The 26,176-nt window shown below is 44.6% G+C and overlaps 3 protein-coding genes across 4 annotated transcripts in view; 1 reads left to right on the forward strand and 2 right to left on the reverse strand.

Moving 5' to 3' along the window:
* The window catches only part of LOC140207445 (uncharacterized), a 51,741-nt gene that overhangs the window by 15,428 nt on the left and 10,137 nt on the right, over positions 1-26,176 (forward strand). Inside the window, exon 3 of the mRNA XM_072275967.1 lies at positions 810-915. Within this exon, the coding sequence (XP_072132068.1) occupies positions 810-915 (106 nt within the window). The remainder of the gene's footprint in view (positions 1-809; positions 916-26,176) is intronic.
* Positions 4,907-12,373, reverse strand: LOC140208354 (protein NYNRIN-like). 2 transcript variants are annotated; one of them, XM_072276957.1, is made up of 2 exons: positions 10,646-12,370; positions 4,907-4,973 (listed from the first exon to the last, which is right to left on the reverse strand). In XM_072276957.1, the coding sequence occupies exon 1, from the start codon at positions 11,307-11,309 to the stop codon at positions 10,734-10,736; it is 576 nt and encodes a 191-aa protein (XP_072133058.1). In that variant the 5' UTR covers positions 11,310-12,370; the 3' UTR covers positions 4,907-4,973; positions 10,646-10,733. The 2 variants fall into 2 exon arrangements, 1 of the variants encoding a protein (XP_072133058.1); XR_011888741.1 differs by lacking the exon at positions 4,907-4,973 and adding an exon at positions 7,890-9,434 and having other exon boundaries at positions 10,646-12,373.
* Positions 13,550-22,972, reverse strand: LOC140208353 (uncharacterized). Its single transcript, XM_072276956.1, has 2 exons — positions 22,907-22,972; positions 13,550-14,721 (listed from the first exon to the last, which is right to left on the reverse strand). The coding sequence occupies exon 2, from the start codon at positions 14,313-14,315 to the stop codon at positions 13,584-13,586; it is 732 nt and encodes a 243-aa protein (XP_072133057.1). The 5' UTR covers positions 14,316-14,721; positions 22,907-22,972; the 3' UTR covers positions 13,550-13,583.

Genomic DNA, 26,176 nt, shown 5'->3' on the forward strand with positions numbered 1-26,176 from the left:
AGTCACCCTGCATTCTCATAACATCCTCCTCACATTTCACACTGCCACCCAGCTTTGTGTCATCGGCAAATTTGCTAATGTTACTTTTAATCCGTTCATCTAAATCATTAATATACATTGTAAACAGCTGCGGTCCCAGCTCTGAACGTTGTGGAACCCCACTGGTCACCGCCTGCCATTCCGAAAGGGACCCGTTAATCGCTACTCTTTGTTTTCTATCAGCCAGCCAATTTTCAATCCATGTCAGTACTCTGCCCCCAATACCATGTGCCCTAATTTTGCCCACTAATCTCCTATGTGGGACTTCATCAAAGGCTTTCTGAAGCTCCAGGTACACTATATCCACTGGCTCTCCCTCGTCCATTTTCATACTTACATCCTCAAAAAATTCCAGAAGATTAGTCAAGCACGATTTCTGCACTGGGGAGAAAGTTTCAATAAGCTGCATGCTGGATATTTGTCCATCACCGTTGCTGAATGCAATTTTGAGAGTGACTGTCGGTGCTGAACTCTACAATTATTGCTGATGCTCACCACACCCAGTTCTGCACCCTGGTCACTGAGCATGGGAGGAGGTTCTTCTGCTGCATATTCACCTTTATTGGGACTGGAGTTTAACGTGGACTGGAGTGGAGAGCGGCCAGTGAAGGAGTGGAGCTTTGAGGCTTTGGCTCGAGAGATTTCAGCGAGCAGAGGCAGAGGATGAGCTTGCTCCCAGTAAGGTAAGGCCGGGAAAGTTTATTTAATTAATTAACTTAGGAGTTAGTAATGGAGGCAGTAGATAGGGCAGTCCAGTGCTCCGATTGTAGGATGTGGGAAGTCAGGGACAGGACAATTGTCTCCGATATCTACACCTGCAAGAGGTGCATCCAGCTGCAGCTCCTGTCAAATCGGATCATTCGGGGGGCAGAGGCAGTAATAGATCAGAGTTTCAGGGAGACAGTCACCCCTAAAAGTCAGGAGACAGGTAGCTGGGTGACTGTCAGGAGAGGGAAGGGGAATAGACAGAAAGAGCAGAGCACCCCTGTGGCCGTTCCCATCAACAATAAGTATACTGTTTTGGATACTGTTGGTGGGGACGACCTACACCTACCAGGGACAAATTGTAGTGGTCACGTCTCTGGCACCGAGACTGGACCCTCAGCTCAGAAAGGAAGGAGTGAAAAGAGGAGAGCAGTAGTGATAGGGGATTCGATAGTTAAGGGGACAGTTAAGAGGTTTTGTGGGAAAGATATAGAATCCCAGTCTGTTGCCTCCCTGGTGCCAGGGTCCGCGATATCTCGGATGGAGTTCTCGGTATTCTCAGGAGAGAGGGTGAGCAGCCAGATGTCCTGGTCCACGTGGGGACCAATGACATAGATGGGAGTAGGGATGAGGTCCTGAAGAAGGAATATGGGGAGTTAGGGAAAAAAAGTGAAAAAGCAGGACCTCAAGGGTGGTAATCTCAGGATTGCTTCCTGTGCCGCGAGACAGAGAGGGTGGGAACAGGAAGTCGTGGCAGTTGAATGTGTGGCTGAAGAGTTGGTGCTGGGGGCAGGGGTTCAGATTTCTGGAGCATTGGGATCTTCTCTGGGGAAGGTCTGACCTGTACAACAAGGACGGGCTGCACCTGAACTGGAAAGGGACCAATACCTTGGTGGGCAGGTTTGTTAGAGCTGTTGGGGAGGGTTTAAACTAGATTGTCAGGGGGGGTGGGAATCAGAATGTGAGTGCAGAGATGAGGGTAGAAGGACAAGGGCATGATGCTGTGTGTTCTGAGTTGCTGAGGAAGGACAGGCAGGGACAAAACATACATGTAGCCAGTTCAAGGGGTTGAAATGTGTCTATTTCAACGCTAGGAGTATTAGGAATAAAGGGGATGAACTTAGAGAATGGATCAGTACGTGGAACTATGACGTTGTGGCCATTACTGAAACTTGGCTGGAGGAAGGGCAGGATTGGCTGATGCAGGTACTGGGGTTTAGGTGTTTTACAAGGATTAGGATGGGAGGTAGAAAAGGGGGGAGTAGCATTACTGGTCGGGGATAGTATCACACCTGTAGAAAGGGAGGACGCTGCAGAGGGAGTGTCCACTGAGTCGGTGTGGGTGGAAGTCAGAAATAGGAAGGGATCAATCACTGTGCTGGGAGTGGTCTATAGGCCCCCAAATAGCCCTCGGGACACCGAGGAACAGATAAGCAGGCAGATTTTTGAATGGTGCAGGAAATACAGGGTTGTAGTTATGGGTGATTTCAACTTCCCTCATATTGACTGGCACCTCTTGACTGCAAGGGGGATAGATGGGGCTGAATTTGTCAGGTGTATTCAAGAAGGATTCCTGACACAGTATGTGGACTGGCCGATGAGAGGACAGGCCATTCTGGATCCAGTTCTCAGTAATGAACCTGGTCAGGTGGCAGACATCTTGGTGGGGGAGCATTTTGGTGAGAGTGACCACAACTCCCTTAGCTTCAGCATAGCTATGGAAAAGGATAAAAACAGACAAAATGGGAAAGTGCTTAACTGGGGAAGGGCTAACTATGAATGGATGAGGCAGGAACTAGCGAGAGTAAATTGGAAACAGGTGTTCAAAGGTGCAAGCACAGGAGTAATGTGGAGGAAGTTTAGGAACCACTTGTGCTGGGTTCAGGATAGGTTTGTCCCACTGAGGTAAGGAAAAAATGGTAGGAAAAGGGAACCGTGGCTGACAAAACACGTGAGGCAACTCGTCAAGCGGAAGAAGGAAGCATATGTTAGATATAAGAAGCAGTCAGAGCCCTGTTGGTCGCTTTTCGATTGCTCCTACCCTGTTTACTTAATTGTCTCTACCAGTCTTTTTTTTTGAAACCTTATTATAATACTTCAATACTGCTTTACTATGGCTGGGAAAAGAACCAGAGCATTTGCAAAAGAAAGAGAAACAGAAGATGAATCCCCAGTCACTTTGGATTCAATCAGTGACTTCCTTAAATCGCAGAAATAGGAATTCTCTGAGGAGTTTCAATGGCTTAACAGCAAATTGGATACAATTCAACAAACTTTATTTGAGCATGAGAACCAAATTCAGGAGAATACTGCGAAGCTAATGACACTTGAAGAGGACATTGAAGATACAATTAAACTCTGCAAAGAGTTATCTTTATCCAGTGATAAAATGCTGAAAAGGATCATCAGTCTCGAAAACAGGAACAGGAGAAATAACTTGCAAATCCTGGGTCTTGAAGAATCAGTTGAAGGCGCTGACCGTTCGAAGTCTTTGCAAACTTTCTGAAGCAGATTTTCCCAGCTTTATTCACTTCTGAGCCGAAGCTCAATCGAGCTTTTCGCTCTCCGACTTTGAAGCCGTTGTCCTCAGCGGCGAAACCCAGATCGGTCGGACTAACCTTTCAGGAGTTTCATATTAAGGGCCTTTTAATTTGCCATACCCGGCGACAAGGAATGATTGATTTCCAAAGTTACATGGTTAGATTTGTGGAAGACTATTCACCTGAAATTTTGACTGATTGCATGAAATACAAAGAAGTTATGTTGGAATTTTATAATGAAGGATATAAACCATCCCTTCGGTTCCCCGCTCATCTGAGTATTGTTTTGAAGAACGGATTGTGAAAAAGAATAAAGTCAGTTGAAGATGCAAAAGATTTTCTGAAGGATGAAGTCTAAAACTGTTATACTTCTTATTTGATCAAGTTTTTTCTTCTGTTAATATGAATTTAAAATAAGGTTTCATTAAGCTTACATTTGGCTGTTCATATATTGTCTTTTGTTTTTTTGATACTACTTTATTTTATCCCTTTTTGAGGCTTTATTTTAATACAGCTTTTTTGGATTTGTTTAAAGTGACCTTTTCATATTTTCGAATACTGAGTTCTTTTGCTTTTTATGTTGTGTATTGATAGGGACATAATGACCTTGCAAGACTGGAGTTTTTTCTGTCAACAGGATTTTTTTGGGGCCGGTACTTAGTTCTTAGCTCACTGACTGTCTATTGGTCAGCTTTCTCGCTTTGGATGGGGGAGGGCGTAGGGCCTATTTCTCTCTGGGAGCTGTGTTGGGTTGAATATATAATTGTTTGAGATTCCTGCGCCCTAAGGACAAAGAGTTTTCATTCTTCTCACATGTTTATCATTCTTATTCTCGAATTGATTACTTTTTTATTGACTCGTCTAATTCCATCTGTAATCGACTGCAAATATGACATTATCGCCATTTCAGATCATGCTCCAGTGAAACTTTCTATCAAGTTAATGGATACCACTTGTACTAATAGGCAATGGTGATTTAATTCCAATTTGCTTCAAGACCTGTACTTTGTTAAATTTATGAAGGAACAGATTGATTTCTTTTTTTCCAACTAACATTACGGAAGAAATTTCCAAAGGCACAGTTTGGGATGCTTTTAAAGCTTATATCTGCGGACAGATTATTTCTTTTTCTGTTGGTTTAAACAAACATATTAAGAATGAAACATTTTTGTTGGTTGATAAAATTAAAGAAATTGATAAGAAATATTCTATTGCTCCTAGTAAGGAGCTCTACAAACAGAGAGTCGAACTTCAAATGGAACATAACTTATTATTAACATCCTCAATTGAAAATCAATTAATGAAAACTAGAAATAAGTTCTATATTCATAGTGATAAATTGGGTAAATTATTAGCTAATCAATTGAAAACTACTTCAGTTAAATGTCAAATTATCCAGATTCGTAAACATGATGACACTTTGACAGTTGATCATGACGAGATAAACAAAACTTTTGAAGAATTTTATATTTCTTTATACAATTCTGATTTTCCTCATGACTCTAACACTATGCATGATATTTTAAGGAAATTGAACTTTCCAAAATTATCACACAAAGAATGTTCAACATTAGAAACTCCGATGACAGATGAAGAAATAACAATGAATTCTGGCAAAATACCTGGTCCTGATGGTTTTACAGTGGAATTTTTAAAGTTTTTTTTCCTCTATTCTCTCTCCTTGGTCATCTAGAATATTTAAAGAAGCAATCAGATTAGGTAAATTACCACAATCATTTTATGAAGCTTCTATTTCTTTAATTCTTAAAAAGAATAAAGATCCTACTGATTGTGCATCATACAGACCGATATCGCTTTTGAATGTAGACTCCAATTTTTTTTCTAAAATATTAGTGACTAGGTTAGAAAAGGTACTACCTCAAATTATCTCTGTGGACCAAACAGGATTTATTCAAAATCATTATTCATTTTCTTAATATTAGGAGGTTAATGAATATTGCTTATACTCCTTCATTTAACACTCTGGAATGTATTATTTCATTAGCTGCTGAGAAGGCTTTCGACAGAGTTGAATGGCCATATTTAGTTACTGTGTTTGAGAAATGTAATTTTAGTCCGATATTTATATCTTGGATTAAATTGATATATCATTCCCCTGTAGCTTCTGTTTGTAGTAACAATCAAAGATCTTCCTTTTTTTGTTTATCTCGGGGTACTAGGCAGGGATGTTCATTATTATTTGATATTGCCCCTGAACCTTTAGCAATTGCCATCCCAGACTCACCTAACATTTTTGGTATTACCCATGGAAATGAAATGCAGGAGTTATCATTATATGCAGATGATTTGTTATTATGTATCTCTAATCCTGGAAAATCTATTCCTGTTACTTTATTCTTGTTGGCTCAGTTTAGTAATTTTTCTGGTTACAAATTTAAGCTTAATAAGAATGAACTATTTCCCTTAAATATGCAGGTTTCTATTGATGGATGTTTACCATTTAAATTGGTTACTGACTCTTTTATATATTTAGGGGTTAAAATTACGAAAAAGCATAAAGATTTATTTAAAGCTAATTTTTCTACCTTTAATCGATCAGATTAAACTTTTGTTTACTAAATGGTCACCAATGTCTTTATCATTGATCGGTCAGATCAATGTTATCAAGATGATTATTTTGCCTAAGTTTTTATACGTATTTCAAGTGGTGCCAATTTTCATTCCAAAATTATTTTTTGATAATGTTGATTCCAAAATCTCCTCATATATATGGCAGAACAAAAATCCTAGGTTAGGCAAAGGACGTTTACAGAAATCTAAAAAGGAGGTGAGGTTTAGCTTTGCTGAATTTTAGATTTTACTATTGGGCAATTAACATTTGATATTTAAATTTTTGGTTATGAGACTTGGACGCAACTTCAAGTCCACGTTGGGTGAATCTTGAATGTAATTCTTTACAAGGGTCTTCATTGGGTTCTATTTTAGGGTCTTCGCTTCCCTTTACTCTTTCTAAATTGTATAAACAAATGGATAACCCAATAGTTAAATATACTTGACATATATGGTTTCAATTTGGAATTCTTTTTGGGTTGAATCAATTTACTTTAGCAAGTCCTATTGTATCTAATTTCTTTTTTCAACCCACTACTATAGATTAAGAATATTTGGCTTGGAAAATTAAAAGTAGAGTACGATTTTGTGATTTATTTTCAGATAATTGTTTCATGTCTTTTGAACAACTAATAAATATAATTTGCCTAGATCTCACTTTTTTAGATATTTACAAGTTAGAAATTTTTCTAAAATACTGTTTTTCCTACCTTCCCGAATTTACAAACGTTTGTATAATCAATGGATATTTTGGAAAAACAAAATTAGATTTAAAGCCTCTTCAGAATGGTGTAATAGCAATTATTTATGATATAATTATGAAAATATGTCTAATAAAAATCAGAGTGATTGGGAAAGGGAACTTAAGATTATTGTACCAATTGAAAAATGGGAAAAACATCTTCAATTAGTTAATTCATCTATATGTGCGAAACATGCGTTGATACAGTTTAAAGTAGTAGATAGGGCTCATATGTCTAGGGATAAATTATCTCGTTATTATTCTCATATAAATTCTATCTGTGATAGATGTCACTCTGAGATAGCTTCTCTAACTCAAATGTTTTGGTCATGTCCTTTGTTGAAAAAAATATTGGAAATATATTTTTGATATTATCTCAACTGTTTTGAATATTGACCTACAACCTCACTCTATTACTGCCATTTTTGGGTTACCAATGATAGAATCAAGTCATTTAACCCCTTCAGCTCGTCGGATGATTGTATTTCTTACATTAATGGCTAGAAGATCCATTTTGCTGAATTGGAAAGAGATTAATCCTCCCACCACATTTCATTGATTTTCTCAAACTATGTTGTGTTTAAATTTGAAAAAAAAAATTAGAAGTGTTGTTTATGATCCCTCTATTAAATTCGAAGAAGACTTGGAGGCCATTTATTAAACATTTTCATATGATGTAACTTGACCTTTTCCAAACTTATTTTATTTCTTTGTAATACATGGTGAGAGGAACGGAGTCAACAACACTAATGGTTCCCTTTTTTTAACAATGTTACAAAACAGCCCGTGCCTTTTTTTAGTTTAGTTGATTAACATTGTTTATGTTAGTTTTTTTTTCCGGGATATATTTTTGTTTTTTTTTTCTTTTTCATGATTTTTTTATATAGATTTTTTTGTTTTATATTGTTCATCTGTATCATGTATGATAGGGAGACTTAATACTCATGTGTCAACTGGGCTTATATTTAACTATGAAAATTACAATGCTGTATTCCCAATAAATTTGTATCAATACTGTGGTATGTTTATTATTATGATACTAATAAAGATTGAAAAAGAGAAAAAAAATATATATGATTGTTTGTTTGAATATCTTACTTTATGGTTTGCTTTCTAGTTTTAATAAGTTATGGCCAGATATTTTTAGTTACATGTTGATTAGTATTTAAAATGGTTTGAAATAGTAACCTATTTAATTTGAATGTGAAAGGGCTGAATCACCCCACCAAAAGGAACAAAGTGTTTGCTTATATTCAAAAATTAAAAGCACCTTTTTTTTTTACAAGAAACACACATACGCAGCTGTGATAGCTTACGTTTTTTTTACTCGGTGGAAGGATATGCAATTCCACTCTTCGTTTAATGCAAAATCATGTGGAGTTTCGATTTTTGTAGGCAATACAATTTCCTTTATTCAGCATAAAGTTGTTTCGGACCCTAATGGTCGATTTGTTATTGTATCGGAGTTCAGACAGTAAATTGATTGTTTTTGCTAATGTTTATGCCCCCAATGTAGATGATCTATGATTGTTTGAAAGTCTATTTTCATTTTTGCCAGATTTGTGTACGTACTCCCTTGTGATGGGAGGAAATTTTAACTGCTGGTTAGATCCAGTATTAGATCGCTCATCTATTAAACCAGCCACACTTAATAAATCAGCTTTGTTTATCCAATCTTTTCTAACCATATGTGGTAGAGTTGATGCTTGGCGATTTCTTCATCTGACGGACAGGGAGTATTCTTTTTTTTCTCTCATGTCCATCATACTTATACTGGGATTGACTTTTTTATTGGTAGTCAAATGATTCTGTTAGTTCAATCGGTTGAATATAAAGAGATTGCTATCTCTGACCACTCTCCTGTAATTCTATTTTTTAAAGCTTCCTGTTCCTATCCCCATGAGTAGATTTTGGCGATTTAATTTAACTCTGTTATCCGATGAAGATTTTTTAAACATTTATGGAGAATCAAATTACTCTTTATTGTTGAAGAAAATATGTTGGAAAAGACATCTAGCCTTATCATATGGAATACTTTTAAAGCATACATCTGGGGTCAAATTATTTCTTATATCACAAACATCATTAAAAAAGCTAACAAAGAAAGAAATGAATTAGCCAATCAGTTAAAGCAACTGGACCATAAATATGCTTCAGTTCCTGATCCTGAAACATATAAGAGACGTACTGAAACTAAAACTAAATATGATCTTTTAATGTATCCAATTGAAAGCCAACTTTTAAAAGATAAGATCAGATTATGAGGACACTCAGTCCTCGTTTGTCATTTAGTAATGCATGCATTAAGAAATGATACAATGTTCCTCCAGTATATTACGGAAACACAAGACAGACCAAGACTAAAACTGACAAAAACCACATAATTATAACATAGTTACAACCCTGCAAAACAATACTGTATTTGATAAAGAGCAGACCATGGGCACGGTAAAAAAAAAAGTCTCAAAGTCCCGATAGCCCCATCATTTCACACAGACGGTAGAAGGAAGAAACTCTCCCTGCCATGAACTTCCAGCGCCGCAAACTTGCCGATGTAGCACCCTGGAAGCACCCGACCACAGCCGACTCTGAGTCCATCCGAAAAGGTCGAGCCTCCGACCAGCCCTCCGACATCCAGCACCATCTCTGCTGAGTGCTTTGACCCTGGTCCCGGCCGCCAAGCAACAGGCAAAGCCAAGGATTCGGGGCCTTCCCCTGCGGAGATTCTGGATCGCACAGTAGCAGCAGCAGCGAAACAGGCATTTCAGAAGTTTCACCAGATGTTCCTCCGTGCTTCTCACATCTGTCTCCGTCAAATCAGTATTGTGCACAGCATCCTACTTGACAAATAACAATATTCATCGCTGGAGTGGCCGCTGTGCGCTTCGTCACGCCACCGCCTTCTCTCAGTCAACTTTATATTTACGAAGATAAAACTGGTAAGCTACTGGCTAATCAATTGAAGCCATTTTCAGCCAATCGGCAAATTAAAGAAATACATAAAATTAATGGGGACATGACAACTGACCACCTTGAAATTAATGACACTTTTAGGGAATTTTATTCTAAATTGTATAGTTCTGACTCTGTTAATGATAATATTGCAATGAATAATTTTTAGATCAATTAAATATCCCAAATCTTTCATTAGATGATTGTAGGCAATTGGATCAACCTATTTCCCAGGAGGAAAGTGCTCAGGCTATTTGAGAATTGCATTCTGGGAAATCCCCAGGATCCGCTGGATTCTCTGGAGAGTTTTATAAGGCTTTTTCCTCCTTGCTTATACCACACTTATGTTCTACCCTTACAGATTCCTTTAAGGCAGGGAGACTACCGCAGTCTTCTTACGAAGCTTCCATTTCGCTCATTCTCAAAAAGAATAAGAATCTTACTGTATGTTCTTTGTATAGACCAATCTCTTTACTCAATTTCGATACTAAAATTTTATCCAAAGTATTGGCTCGCAGACTTGAAAATATTATATTGTAGCTGTGTGCTACACACAGCGCTAACAATAACCACACGTAGTCGGTGAGTTAGAGTTGTGATAAAAGAGATTTATTCAAACTTCGCGGCCTGCTTTAAAGCCTTCCTGTTCCCGCCCTCCCTGGGTGGGACTGCTGTGGGGAATGCATAATCACAGACCCTTTCCGCGCACGGGATTTCCCCCCTGCTGCTGAAGATGGCCTGGTGCCCTTTTTGGGGCCGGCCTCTCTGCCAGCGCGTGCCGGTTCGTGTGTGCTAGAAAGTGGGTCACCACGTAACCACCCCCCGCCCCCAGAACTGGCGATACCTCCCCCAATGTCCACAGTCTGGATCGGCCTCTGTTTGGGAGGTCTGCCCCTGCGCCGCGGTGCCTGAGCCTGGACCAGCTGCGCCAAGTCCACATGGGCCGGTTTGAGTCGGTCCACCGTGAAAACCTCCTCTCTCCCCCAAATGTCCAGCACGAACGTGGACCCGTTGTTCCTGATCACCTTAAACGGCCCCTCGTAGGGCCGCTGTAGCGGTGCCCGGAGTCCGCCCCGTCGTACAAAAAGAAACTTACAGTTCTGCAGGTCTTTGGGTACGCAGGTCGGGCTCTGTCCGTGCTGTGAAATGGGGATGGGGGCCAGGTTACTGAGACGCTCCCGTAGTCAGACCAGGACTGCTGTGGGTTCTTCCTCTTGCCCCCTTGGGGCTGGTATGAACTCTCCTGGGACGACCAGGGGTGCGCCGTACACCAACTTGGCCGACGAGGTGTGCAGATCCTCCTTGGGCGCCGTGCGGATTCCGAGCAGGACCCAGGGAAGTTCGTCCACCCAGTTAGGCCCCTCCAAGACGGCCATGAGAGCCGACTTCAGGTGATGGTGGAAGGTATTTGTGTGGTGTAGCTGCGATCCTAAAAGGCTGGCCATAGCCGACCACAGGCTGGAGGTGAACTGGGCTCCCCTGTCGGAGGTAATGTGGGCAGGTACCCCGAAGCGGGCTACCCAGGTTGCGATCAGTGCTCGGGCGCAGGATTCGGAGGTGGTGTCGGTGAGCGGGACTGCCTCTGGCCATCTCGTGAACCAGTCTATCATAATTAGGAGGTACCGCGCTCCTCGTGATACTGGCAGGGGCCCCACGATATCCACATGAATGTGGTGGAACCTCCAGCGGGTGGGTTCGAACCGCTGCGGCGGAGCCTTGGTGTGCCGCTGCACCTTGGCCGTTTGGCACTGCATGCACATTTTGGCCCATTCACAGACCTGTTTACGCAGTCCATGCCACACGAACCTGTTGGCGACCAGCCGGACGGTTGTCCTGATGGAGGGGTGCGCTAAGTTGTGAATGGATTCGGAAACCTGCCGGCGCCAGGCTGCTGGGACGATGGGGCGGGGTTGGCCGGTAGCTACGTAACACAGTAGGGTCCTCTCACCTGGGCCTACGGGGAGGTCTTGGAGCTGTAAACCGGAGACTGCAGTCCTGTAACTGGGGATCTCAGCGTCTGTCTGCTGTGCCTCTGCCAGCGCTGCATAGTCCACCCCCTGGGACAGGGCCTGTATGGTAGGTCTGGATAGTGCGTCCGCCACGACGTTGTCCTTTCCCGGACATGCCGGATGTCCGTCGTATATTCGGAGATGTAGGACAGATGTTGCTGCTGGTGGGAAGACCAGGGGTCGGACACCTTAGTGAACGCAAAGGTAAGCGGTTTGTGGCCTGTGAACGCAGTGAAGGGCCTACCTTCTAAGAAATATCTGAAATGCCGGATTGCCAGGTATAGTGCCAATAGCTCCCGGTTGAAAGCACTGTATTTGAGTTCGGGTGGTCGTAGGTGTTTGCTGAAGAATGCCAGGGGTTGCCAGCGACCCTCGATGAGTTGTTCCAGCACTCCACCAACTGCTGTGTTGGATGCGTCCACCGTGAGGGCAGTAGGAACGCCCATTCTGCGGTGCACTAGCATCGCGGCGTTTGCTAAGGGTTCTTTGGTTTTAACAAAAGCGGCTGCGGCCTCTTTATCCCAGGTAATGTCCTTGCCCTTACCCGACATCAGGGTGAACAGGGGGTGCATGATTCGGACTGCTGAGGGGAGGAAACAGTGGTAGAAATCCACCATACCCATGAAACGTCGACTGTACTTCTTCCTAGAGATGCTGCCTGGCCTGCTGCGTTCACCAGCAACTTTGATGTGTGTTGCTTGAATTTCCAGCATCTGCAGAATTCCTCATGTTTAGGAAAATGGTGCATAGTTCTCTGAAGGTGGAATCTCATGTGGATAGGGTGGTGAAGAAAGCTTTTGGTTTGCTGGCCTTTGTAAATCAGAGCATTGAGTATAGGAGTTGGGATGTAATGTTAAAATTGTACAAGGCATTGGTAAGGCCAAATTTGGAGTATTGTGTACAGTTCTGGTCACCGAGTTACAGGAAAGATGTCAACAAAATAGAGTACAGAGGAGATTTACTAGAATGTTCCCTGGGTTTCAGCACCTGAGTTACAGAGAAAGGTTGAACAAGTTAGATCTTTATTCTTTGGAGCGTAGAAGGTTGAGGGGGGACTTGATAGAGGTATTTAAAATTATGAGGGGGAAAGATAGACTTGACGTGGATAGGCTTTTTCCATTGAGAGTAGGGGAGATTCAAACAACTGGACATTAGTTGAGAGTTAAGGGGCAAAAGTTGAGGGGTAACACGAGGGGGAACTTCTTTACTCAGAGAATGGTAGCTGTGTGGAACGAGCTTCCAGTTGAAGTGGTAGAGGCAGGTTCGATTTTGTCATTTAAAAAAAATTCGATCGGTATTTGGACAGGAAAGGAATGGAGGGTAGAGGCAGGTAGATGTGACTAAATGAGAGTAAGCGTTCAGCATGGACTAGAAGGGCCAAGTTGGCTTATTTCCGTGCTGTAATTGTTATATGGTTATATGAACTTGCGGGTGTCTCTGTAGGTTGGACAACTGAGTGACTTCCTTCTCAGACCGAGCAGGTGAATGGCCTCTCCCCAGTGTGAACTGACTGGTGTGCTTGTAGGTTAGCTAACTGTGTGAATCCCTTCCCACAGACTGAGCAGGCGAATGGCCTCTCCCCAGTGTGAACTCACTGATGTATCTGTAGATCAGGTGATCCAGTGAATCCCTTCCCACAGACTGAGCAGGCGAATGGCCGCTACGCAGTGTGAACTGACTGGTGTCTCAGTAGGTGAGATGCCTGAGTGAATCCCTTCCCACAGTCTGAGCAGGTGAACGGCCTCTCCCCAGTGTGAACTCTCTGATGCACCTTCAGTTGGGATGACTGAGTGAATCCCTTCCCACAGTCTGAGCAGGTGAACGGCCTCTCCCCAGTGTGAACTTGCTGGTGTCTCTGTAGATCAGGTGATCGAGTGAATCCCTTCCCACAGACTGAGCAGGTGAACGGCCTCTCCCCAGTGTGAAATCGCTGGTGTTTCAGTAGGTCGGATGACTGAGTGAATCCCTTCCCACAGTCTGTACATGTGAACGGCCTCTCTCCAGTGTGAACTCGCTGATGTACCTTCAGATGAGATGATAAATTAAATCCCTTCCCACAGACTGAGCAAGTGAATGGCCTCTCCCCAGTGTAGATGAGCAAGTGAATCCCTTCCCACAGTCTGAGCAGGTGAATGGCCACTCCCCAGTGTGAACTGACTGGTGTTCTTGTAGGTGAGTTGACTGTGTGAATCCCTTCCCACAGTCTGAGCAGGTGAACGGCCTCTGCCCTGTGTGAACTCGCTGATGTATCTGCAGATGAGATGACTGAGTGAATCCCTTCCTACAGACTGAGCAGGTGAATGGCCTCTCCCCAGTGTGAACTCGCTGATGCATCTGCAGATCAGGTGATCGAGTGAATCCCTTCCCACAGTCTGAGCAGGTGAACGGCCTCTCCCCAGTGTGAACTCTCTGATGTTCCTTCAGTTGAGATGACGAAGTGAATCCCTTCCCACAGTCTGAGCAGGTGAACGGCCTCTCCCCAGTGTGAACTCGCTGATGTATCTGTAGATCAGATGATCGAGCAAATCCCTTCCCACAGTCTGTGCAGGTGAACGGCCTCTCCCCAGTGTGAACTCGCTGATGTGCTTGTAGGTTAGCTAACTGTGTGAATCCCTTCCCACAGTCTGAGCAGGTGAATGGCCTCTCCCCAGTGTGAACTCTCTGATGTACCTTCAGGTTAGATGACTGAGTGAATCCCTTCCCGCAGTCTGAGCAGGTGAACGGCCGCTCCCTGGTGTGAACTCGCTGGTGAGCCATTAGGTCGAATGACCGCGTGAATCCTTCCCCAAAAATTCAGCAGATGACCAGCCTCTGTTCGAAGTGAACTGACCTGTGTGTCCAGGTGGGAAGACCGACTGAATCCTGTCTCACACATAGAACAGGTGAATGGCCTTGTCTCAGTGTAAACTTGCTGATGTACCTTCAGTTGAGATGACGGAGTGAATCCACTCCTACTGTCTGAGCAGGTGAACGGCCTCTCCCCTGTGTAAGATGACAGGCGCGCCAGTCGGTCAGATGATCAAATGAATCTCTCCCCACAGTCTGAGCAGGAAGGAGAATTGAGTGAATCCCTTGCTCCACTTCTTAAATATCTGGACAAAGACAGCAAAACTGGCGTGTTGTGTTCGAGATTCCCGTAGACAAATTCCTTGTCATTTTTAATCTGTAAAAAGATTTACAAAATCGATCAATGAGTGACGGACAACATTTCAGATGAGATCACTTGAGTTGCCAAGGTGTGATCTGGCATCACACTGTTACAGTGAGGTTCAACCCAAGTTGGAGAGAGAAATCATCTTCTAACTGGGCACAGTGCTGGTATCTGGAATGACCATTAAATTCTCTGATGCTCTTCCTGTTTCTCTTAGAATGGGGCATTTCTGCCATCTCCAATCTGTGACCTGGCTCAGTTTGACTCTGTCCATTGATATTATTCCATGTTCCCACTGAGCTGCATGGGCTCCTGTCCCCACAGGAACTGAAACACTCTCACACAAATAGCCGGCAGTGCATTCCACGCACCCACCACTCTCTGTGTAAAAAACTTACCCCTGACATCCCCTCAGTATCTATTTCAAAGCACCTTAAAACTATGTCCCTCGTGTTAGCCATTTCAGCCCTGGGAAAAAAACCTCTGGCTATCCACACGATTAATGCCCCTCATCATCTTATACATCTAAAAAAGGCTCCAAACATAAACAAGGAAATTATACATTGCTTTGAGGATTTGTTAGAAGTATATAAAATTATGAGGGTATAGATAGGGTAAATGCAAGCAGCTTTTTTCACTGAGGTTGGGTGGGATGACAACCAGAGGTCATGGGTAAGTGGGGAAGGTGAAAATTTAATGGGAATATTTGGAAAAGCTCTTTCCTGCAGTGGTTGTGAGAGTGTGGATTGAGATGTCAGCACAGGTGGTGAATATGAACTCGGTTTCACCATTTCAAAGAAGTTTGGATGGGAGCCTGGATGATAGGGGTATGGAGGGCGATGGTCTCGGTGCAGGTAGTTGCATTAGACCAGGGGTCTCCAACCACCGGGTCGCAAAGCATGTGCTCCCGGGCCGCGAGGAAACGATATGATTTGGCGATATGAGTCAGCTGCACCTTTTCTCATTCCCCGTCACGGCCACTGATCAGCTATTACACATGTGAGGTCATGACCCGCGCGTCATCTGTGTCAGCGCGGGAAGGAGATCAACTCCTCGAGCTTGCAAATGACGGCGGGCTGAGAAGTATGTTTGACATAACATCCCTGTCGGCATTCTGGATCAAAGTCAAGGCTAAATATCCTGAGATAGCCACGAAAGCACTGAAAACGTTGCTTCCATTTCCAACATTTTTCTGCGAAGCGGAATGAATGCAATGAAAACTAAATTGCGGAATAGACTGGACAGGAACTCACTTCGAGTATCGCTGTCTCCCATTATCCCTCGATAAGACCGTGTTGTTGGAGGGAAACAAGCCCAGGGCTCCCACTGATTCAGCGATATTGGTGTGTTCCAATGATCTTATATATTCATACGGGGAAAATATGTGCTGTGTGTTTAAAATCCAAATGTTACTTAAAATGTCATGATGCTATTGACTTACTTATATAACCATATAACAATTACAGCACGGAAACAGGCCATCTCTGCCCTTCTAGTCCGTGCTGAACGCTACCCTCACCTAGTCCCACCGACCTGCACTCAGCCCATAACCCTCCATTCCTTTCCTGTCCATATACCTATCCAATTTTTCTTTAAATGATAATATCGAACCTGCTTCTGCCACTTCTACTGGAAGTTCATTCATCACTTACTTCAAGCTCCTCTAATAATTGACTTATCACTATATTCATGCAAGGAAAATATGTGCTGTGTGTTTAATATTAAAGTCGTTAGATAAACACTTTTAGAAACGAAATTGGGTGTATTAGCCATTTATCACCTATATTCCAGTCGTGATTAACACCGCCCCCCCCCCCCTTCGCCACTCCAAACAGAATCACGAAAAAGGATTTGCAGGAAAAATCGGTAGGCCACAACGCGCATGCGCACTGGTGCCCGCGCAAGGGTTCATGGTCATTCTAGTCTTTCTCTGGGTAAACGCAACATATTTGACTGCTACTCTTGTCCGTTGGCAACCCTACCCACCAACACCCCCCCCCACCCCACCGGGTTGGCCGGTCCACAAGAATATTGTCAATATTAAACCGGTCCGCAGTGCAAAAAAGGTTGGGGACCCTTGCATTAGACAGCTTAAATGTTTTTTCAGCATTGACCAGATGGGCTAAATAGCCTGTTTCCATACGGAACTTCTCCATGTTTCTATGACACAGAAGCTGGCCAAACTTGTTTGGAAGGGAAAAGTTGGGAGTGACAACGGAGCAGCGATGGCTGGAGTTTCTGGGAGCAATTTGGGAGCTCAGTGATCGATACATCCGAAAGATGTGGAAACATTGGAAAGGCAGGAGGACACAACCGTGGTTGAAATGAGAAGCCAAAGCCAACATAAAAGCCAAAGAGAGGGTAAACAAAAGAGTGAAAACGATTGGGAAGCTTTTAGAAACCAACAGAAGACGACTAAAAAAAAAGTCAGAGCTCAGGGCGTGGAATTATGATATTGTAGTCATTAGTGAGTCTTGGTAGCGCTCAACAGTCTGAGGCATTTAGAGGAACAAAATATCCGGGGCCTCAATATCTCTTGAAAACCAAGGTTCCCTGCACCAGTTAACTTTCAACTTTTATTATGCAGGCACATACAAACTCTACACCTTCAAAATTTCACTTCTGAAGGCCCCCCACTTACCAAGTATTCCTTTGCCAGAAAACAGCCTGTCCCAAACCACACTTGTCAGATCCTTTCTGACCTTTCTCCAATTTAGAATCTCAACCCACGGTCCAGACCTCTCTTTTTTCCATATTTACTTTGAATCTCATGGCATTATGGTCACTAATTTCGGTCACCAGCCCTGGATTATCAACCTATTGCACACTTTTACATCAGGAATTCTATGTACTGATTAAGGGCACATTTGACAAACTATACCCCATCTAGTCCTCTTACAGTATGGGAGTCCCAGTCAATACATTGAAAGTTAAAATCACTTACTGAATCAACCTTTGTTTCTTGGCATGGTCTGCGATCTCTCTACAAATTTGTTCCTCTAAATCCCTCGGATTGTTGGGTGCAACCAAGTCCCCAATAATGGCTACAATATCAGAATTCCCTGTCCTGAGCTCATCTGGTTTTCCTACAATGCTTCTTGCATTGTGATATACACAGCTCAGCACATTCATCGCTCCATGCTCAACCATTTGATTGCTGACTGTACCTGAGGTCTGAACAACATCCGACTGGTGTAAAGAAAACAACCTCTCCCTCATTGTCACAAAACATGCATCATTGCTGTCGCAGTTTATGTTCCACTGGATGCTAATGCTAAAGTAGCCATGAAAGACCTCAGTGCTGCTATTAGCAAGCTGCAGACATTGCATCCAGACGGAGCTTTGACTGTCGCTGGAGACTTTAATCATTGTAACCTACGTACCGTGCTTCCAAGATTTTACCAAAATGTATTATGCACCACCAGGTGTAATAAAATCTCAGATCATGTGTACACAAATGTGGCTGACACTCACAAACTAACTACCCTCCCCCATCTGGGACAGTCCGACCATCTTTCATTGTTTCTGCTTCCCAAGTATAGCCCGGTCACTAAACGTGTGAAACCCACAATGAAGACTATTAAGATCTGGCTGGAGGGGGCTGACTCTGCTCTTCAGCACCAATTCCAGCACACAGACTGGAGCACGTTTGCTGCCCATACCACCACAGACTCTCAGATTAACATTGATTTATACACCAACTCTGTCCTTGAGCACATCAACAAGTGTGTAGATAGAGAGACATTACTAAAACAAATAAGAGTTTTCCCCAATCAGAAACCATGGATGAACAGAGAGGTTCACCTCCTGCTCAAAGCCAGAGATTCAGCCTTCAGGTCTGGAGACTGGGAGGTTCACAGCTCAGCCAGGGCCAACCTGAGGAGGGGAATCTCTCAGGCTAAACACATATACAAACAGAGAATCGAGGAGCATTTCAACTCCTCAGACCCCCGGTCCATGCACATGGCATACAGGTCATTACAGACTTCAAACCTCCTAGTACTGTGCCCCCTTCCAGCTCTGCTACCCTCCCTGATGAGCTCAATTACTTCTACGTTCGCTCTGATCGAGGGAACAAGGAGGTCACCCTCAAAGCGGATCTCCCACCTGGTGAACTGTCTCTCTCACTTTCCACCTCCGATGTTTGTGTCACCCTGAGCAGGGTGAATGTACGGAAGGCAGCTGGTCTGGATGCAATACCTGGCCGTGTGGTGAGACTCTGTGCAGGGCAGTTGACCGGGGTCTTCATGGACATTTTTAATTTGTCACTGGCCCAGGGATTTGTCCCCATAAGCTTCAAGATCACCACCATCGTGCCAGTGCCGAAGCATTCCACTGCCACGAGCCTGAATGATTTCCGCCCAGTTGCACTCACCCCCATCATTGCAAAGTGCTTTGAGAGACTGGTTCTGTCACATCTGAAATCCTGTCTGCCCACTATCCTGGACCCCCATCAATTTGCCTATCACACCAACAGGTCAACAGAGGACACCATCTCCACGGCACTTCACTCTGCCCTGACCCACCTGGACAGCCCCAACTCTTACGTCAGAATGCTGTTCATTGACTTTAGTTCAGCATTCAATTCTGTAAGCCCCTTCAAGCTGATCACCAAACTTGGCCAGCTTGGTATCAGCTCATCCCTCTGCAATTGGACCTTGGACTTTCTGACAAACAGACCCCAATCAGTTAAGTTAGACAACCTCTCCTCCTCCACTCTCACCCTGAACACCGGCGTGCTTCAAGGCTGTGGGCTGAACCCTCTTCTGTACTCCCTTTTCACCTATGACTGTGTTCCTGTACATGGTTCTAACTCCATAATCAAGTTCGCAGATGACACCATGGTGGTTGGCTTGATCAGAGGGGATGACGAAATGGCCTACAGGGATGAGGTCCAGCACCTGGCTGTGTAGTGTGCTGATAACAATCTGCCTCTTAACACCCAGAAGACCAAGGAGATCATTGTGGACTTCAGGCATGCTAGGAGCCACACTCACGTCCCCATCTACATCAACGGATCTGTAATGGAGCGTGTATCAAGCTTCAAACTCCTTGGTGTCCACATTTTCGATGATCTCACCTGGTCCCTGAACTCCTCCATCCTGATCAAAAAGGTGCAACAGCGCCTTTACTTCCTGCGGAGCATCAATAAAGCTCTCCTCTGTCCCAGGATATGACGGACTTTTACCGCTGTACCATTGAGAGCATACTCACCAACTGCATCTCAGTGTGGTATGGCAATTGTCCTGTATCGGACTGCAAAGCACTCCAGCATGTGGTGAAAACTGCCCAGCGGATTATCGGCACCTAATTGTCCACCATTGAGAACATCTACCATAAATGCTGCCTGGGCAGGGCGAAAAGCATTATCAAGGATGCATCTCACCCTAACCATGGACTTTTTACTCTCCTCCCATCTGGTAGGTGCTACAGGAGCCTCCGCTCCCACACCAGCAGGCACAGGAAGAGCTTCTTCCCTGAGGCTGTGACCCTGCTGAACCTCTCATCACAGCGCTAAGCAGTATTGCACCCGTCTCAGTACTACTCGGGACAGTATTACTGTCTCAGTACTTTTATATTTGTGTGCTGTAGTACTTACTTTTTACTCTCAGTTATTTTGTAAATAACACTATTCTTTGCATTTCTGGTCAGATGCTAACTGCATTTCATTGGCTTTGTATCTGTACTTGGCACAATGACAATAAAGTTGAATCCAATCTGATCTAAAAAAAACAAATTGTGGACGGCAGGAGGAATGGAGACAGGCTAATCCCGATTGACATCAATGGATCTGGGGTTGAGAGGGTGAACAGCTTTAAGTCCTTGGCATAAACATCACCGAGGATCTCACATGATCTGTACATACCGGCTGTGTTGTGAAAAAAGCACACCAGCACCTCTTTCACCTCAGACGGCTGAAGAAGTTCGGGATGGGCCCCAAATCCTAAGAACTTTCTACAGGGACACAATTGAGAGCATCCTGACTGGCTGCATCACTGCCTGGTATGGGAACTGTACTTCCCTTAATCGCAGGAACCTGCAGAGAGTGGTGCAGACAGCCCAGCACATCTGTAGATGTGAACTTCCCACTATTCAGGACATTTACAGAGACAGGTGTGTAGACAATAGACAATAGGTACAGGAGTAGGCCATTCAGCCCTTCGAGCCAGCACCACCATTCACTGTGATTATGGCTGATCATCCACAATCAGTACCCTTTTCCTGCCTTCTCCCCATATCCCTTCACTCCGTTATCTTTAAGAGCTCTATCTAACTCATTTTTGAAAGAATCCAGAGAATTGGCCTCCGCTGCCTTCTGAGGCAGAGCATTCCACAGAACCACAACCCTCTGTGTGAGAAAGGGCCCAAAGCATATTGGCGACCCAACTCACCACAACCTGTTCCTGCTGCTACCATCCAGGAAATGGTACCACAGCAAAAGGACCAACAGGCTCCGGGACATCATCTTCTACCAGGCCATCAGACTGATTAATTCATGCTGATACAAGTGCATTTCCATGTTATATTGACTGCTGTATGTACAAACTATTTATTATAAATGACCATAAATTATATATTGCACATTCAGACGGAGATGTAATGTAAAGATTTCTACTCCTCATGTATAGGAAGGATATATGTAATAAAGTCAATTCAATTGAATTCACCCTCCCCACTATCTGTTCTGTCATTCTATCTCCCAAATCCCCTACAACTTATTTTAACCACATCACCCCTCCACCCACACTAGCACTAGCGAGCCTCACCACTGGGATATTAGTCCCCTCTTGTTCTGTTCCTCTAACTAACGAATCCCCTCTCACCCCTTTGATTTTCCTCTGTCAGTAATCCCCTCAACAGTTTCTAAAGTGGTCCACCTGTTGTTGTGTGGGATGGACACAAGAGTACTCTGCGATGGCTATTTAACCTCATTCCCCTTCCTGACTCTCACCCAGTTTCTTATGTCCTGAACCTTGGGTGTAACTCACCTCTCTTCATGTCATATCAATCACCGCCTCCATCTCCTGGATGATCCAGAATTCATCCATTTCAACTCCTTAAAGTGCAGGGTTACAAGCTGCAGCTGGATGCACATCTTGTAGGTGAGGGCATCGGGGACACTGGAGGTCTCCCCTGTAATTTGTAATGACCAGTGTGCGGAAAAATCTTGTGCTGTGCAATTTTTTGCCCAGTGACAACGTGTGGGCACTAAAATTTTGAGCTATTCATTTTAACAGCTAGCAAATCACTGTTAATAAGAACTTTGATCTCCTCTGGGTTTGATGGAGTTCATCTGCACTCTCACACAACCAATGTCGCAGGCCTGTAACGGGTAATGTAGGAATTTCTCGCCAGAGCTTTTGCACATTGTCCATATCTGATTTGCTTGCTAAATGACGCTTTAAAAAGTCAGATTCAAACTATCACTCCACTTCTTACCACTTTCAAATTCTCTAGCAACTTTTGCATCACCACAATACACACAGGTAACACCAGTTTCTGTATTGTACATAAATATTTCCCCTGAACCCTCCCCGAGGTGACTGACGGTGGTGAACTCAGTGATGGCAATGCCAATGAATATGAAGGGAAGGGCAGTAGTCTGTCTCATTGGAGTCTGGCACATTTGTGATGTGAAAGCTACTTGTTGCCCAGGACAAAGGTGTTTGATATCATTATGTACCCAGAGAGAGTGGGACAAAACATGTTCTCACGGGTAGAAAAGTCCAGAACAAGAGGAGGTGGAACAAGCAACAGACACAAAATGCTGGGGGAACTCAGCAGGCCAGGCAGCATCTATGGAAAAGAGTACTAATGCTGAGTTCCTCCAGCAATTTGTGTGTGTTGCTCGGATTTCCAGCATCTGCAGATTTTCTCTTGTTTGTGACTGGAGGCAGAACAAAGGTGATTTTCACAACAGCTGATGTAAAAGATTTTGTTCCCTTTCTCCGAGTTCCCGATCCTTGCATTTAGACAGCTGGAGCTCAGCTCTGTCTGAGAGACCCATCGGTTCCCATTCCCTCATCAGCCGGAAGCTCCCCGGGGCCCGTGTACGGATGGTGGGGCTGAGAGAGAGGGAAGAGAGCAGGACTGTCCCGGGATTGCGGGTCACGGAGTCCGGAGTCACAGCAACTACCCGAAGTCGGTGTTGAAAACGCCGCCCGGTGAGACCCCCAACCCGGAGATCCCTTCTCACCTCAACCGATCATCCGGGGCCTTTTGTGCCCCGCGCGCTGGTGAGCTCGAGCTTGGTCGGTTTAACGGCTGGGCTACTGATCACGTGACCAGCCCCTCCCCCACCGCTGTCAACAGAGCATTCATGCGCTGCTCTATTCTCATTGGTGCGAAGCGATGTCAATCACTGCTTCCAGCCAATAGCGGAGGTGGACCAACCGAGAGGGCGTTACCTCCGCCGACACCGTCTCCCGAACTTTCCGTCACGGCGGGACAACCGTCAAAGTAAATGTCCGCTTTCTGATTTATTTCCATTTCCCTCCGAGGGAAGTTGGGGCGTTTGTGAAGCGTCTCCTGCGGCCGGAGTCTGATGTGTCGCTGAGAGGTAGGAGGAGACCGCTCGGCCCGTCGGTTTGATGCCGGTTCCCCGGGGAGGGAGAGGATGAAGACGGGGAGAGAGGGGGCGGACAGGATGTTTGTCCCGGTGGGGACAGGAGGGGCTCATCTGTGGAAATGTCTGAGCCCACGGTGGTGGCGATTCACCACATTGGGGGGCAAACACCGGCAGACTGTTGCCCTGCAAGCGGGGCCAATGGTCCGGGCAAAGTGACAATTATTTGTGTTTTGTTGAGACTGTACCGGGAATATGGTGTAAAATCCCGCTCCCCACACTAACACGGGTCACACAGACCAAAGAACAAACTGCCGGAGGAACTCAGTGGGTCGGGCAGCATCTGTGGAGGGAAATGGACCGTCAACATTTCGGGCCGAGACCCTCCCTCTGGACTGAGAGTGGACGGGAAATAGTCCGAGAAAAGAGGTGAGGGGTGGGGATGGGGCAAGAGCTGGGGAGTGAGAGGTGGGTCCAGGTGAGGGGGAGGTGGGAAGGTGGAAATAGTGACGGGGGTGGGAGGTGAGTGGTTGGGGCAACACGGGGCTGCAGAAGATGGAAATTAATTCCATAGAGGATTAACAAAGAGGTTAGAGAGTATTTGTTATAGAGAGTGCAATGAAGATTCACCAGACTGATCCCTGGAGTGGTGGGGTCATCATATGAAGAAAGATCAAATGCGATAACCCTTTCATTTAGAGAATCGAGGACTGAGAGGTGAACACATTGAAATGCACAACATCATTACCGGCTGAACCAGGGATCCCAGTCTCTGAAAAAGGGGGTGGACTGTCTGGGACTGAGATGAGGGGAAATGTCTCCATTCTGAGGGTGGTGAATGTTTGTAAATCCCCACCACAGAGGCCAGTGAAGACTCAGTGATCATCCTCACATAAAACAGAGGCCAGCAGATGTGTGGAGACCGAAGGGATCGAGGAAATGAGGATTGGGCAGAAACATGTGGCTGAGATGGGAGAGCAGCTGTCATCTTCTTGATGGTTAGAGGGGCCGAATGGCCACCTCCTGCTGTTTCTCACTTGATGTTTCAGTGTTCCTGTCCAGTGAGGCTGGAGGAATGTGAATAGAAATTAGAAACATCGAAAAACTACAGCAGAACATAGGCCCCTCAGCCACAATGCTGTGCCTTACCTCATATATATCCTTACCTCAGAAATTACCTCGGGTTACCCATAGCCCCCTATTTTTCTAACTTCCATGTCCAGGAGTCTCTTCAAAGACCCTATCATATCCACCTCCACCTCCATCGCCAGCAGCCCATTCCAGACACTCACCACTCTCTGTGCAAAAAAAAACTTAACTTACCCCTGACATCTCCTCTGCACCTACTCCCCAGCACCTTAAACCTGTGTCCTCTTGTGGCAACCATTTCAGCCCTGGGAAAAAGCCTCTGACTATCCACAAGATCAATGCCTCTCATCATCTTATACACCTCTATCAGGTCACCGCTCATCCTCTGTCGCCCCAAGGAGAAAAGGCCATGTTCACTCAACCTATTCTCATAAAGCATGCTCCCAATCCAGGCAACATCCTTGTAAATCTCTTCTGCACTCTTTCTATGGTTTCCACGTCCTTCCTGTCGTGATGTGAACAGAACTGAGCACCGTACTCCAAGTGGGGTTGACCAGGGTCCTATTTAGCTGTAACGCTACCTCTCAGCTCCTAAACTCAATCTGAGGGTTGATTAAGGCCAATGCACCGTACGCCTTCTTAACCACAGAGTCAACCTGCGTAGCAGCTTTGAGTGACTTATGGACTCGGACCACAAGATCCCTCTGATCCTCCACACTGCCAAGAGTCTTACCATTAATACTATATTCTGCCATCATATTTGACCTACCAAAGTGAACCACCTCACACTTGTCTGTGTTGAATTCCATCTTCTACTTCTCAGCCCAGTTTTGCATCCTATCAATGTCTGCTGTAATCTCTGACAGCCCTCCACACTATCCACAACACCTCCAACCTTTGTGTCATCAGCAAATTTACTAACCCATCTGTCCACCTCCTCATCCAGGTCATTTATAAAAATCACGAAGAGTAAGGGTCCCAGAACAGATCCCTGAGGCACACCACTGGTCACCGACCTCCATGCAGAATATGACCTGTCTACAACCACTCTTTGCCTTCTGTGGGCAAGCCAGCTCTTGATCCACAAAGCAATCTCCCCTTGGATCCCAGGCCTCCTTACTTTCTCAATAAGCCTTGCATGGTGTACCTTATCAAATCCAACGTTCTTCTGATGTTAGCCTTAAACTAGACTGGTGTTTAATATTGTGGATCTGTAAAAGATAAATCAGTTCTGTTTCAAATCTCATGTCACAGATACTTACTGTCTCTACCACACTCACTCTGTACACTAGAGAGGCCACTCAGTCCGTCTGGTCCCTGCTCATGTTTCTGTTCCATATCAGTATTTTACAGTCTAGCCCTGTTGTTCACTTCACCTCTCACTCTCCCCATGATGACAGGTTGCAACTCGTCACTACTCTGCAGGAGAAGAGATTTCCCTTGAACTTCATAGAATCAGAAATCTAGAGCAGATTACAGGCCCCTCAGCTCACAATGTTGTGCCAATCATGTAACCTACTCCAGAAACTGCCTGGAATTTCCCGACCGCATTGCCCTCTATTTTCCTAAGCTCCATGTACCTGTCTATTGGTAATCATTTTCCAATGTTCTATAGATTCAGGATCAGTTCCTGCAGATTGGAGGGTAGCTAATGTTATCCCACTTTTGAAGAAAGGAGGGAGAGAGAAAACAGGCAATTATGGACCAGTTAGTCTGACATCAGTGGTGGGGAAGATGCTGGAATCAATTGTAAAAGATGTAATAGTGGCACATTTGGATAGCAGTGGCAGGATAGGTCCCAGTCAGCATGGA

Source organism: Mobula birostris, chromosome 13, assembly GCF_030028105.1.
Source record: "Mobula birostris isolate sMobBir1 chromosome 13, sMobBir1.hap1, whole genome shotgun sequence".
NCBI classification, from domain to species: Eukaryota; Metazoa; Chordata; class Chondrichthyes; order Myliobatiformes; family Myliobatidae; genus Mobula; species Mobula birostris.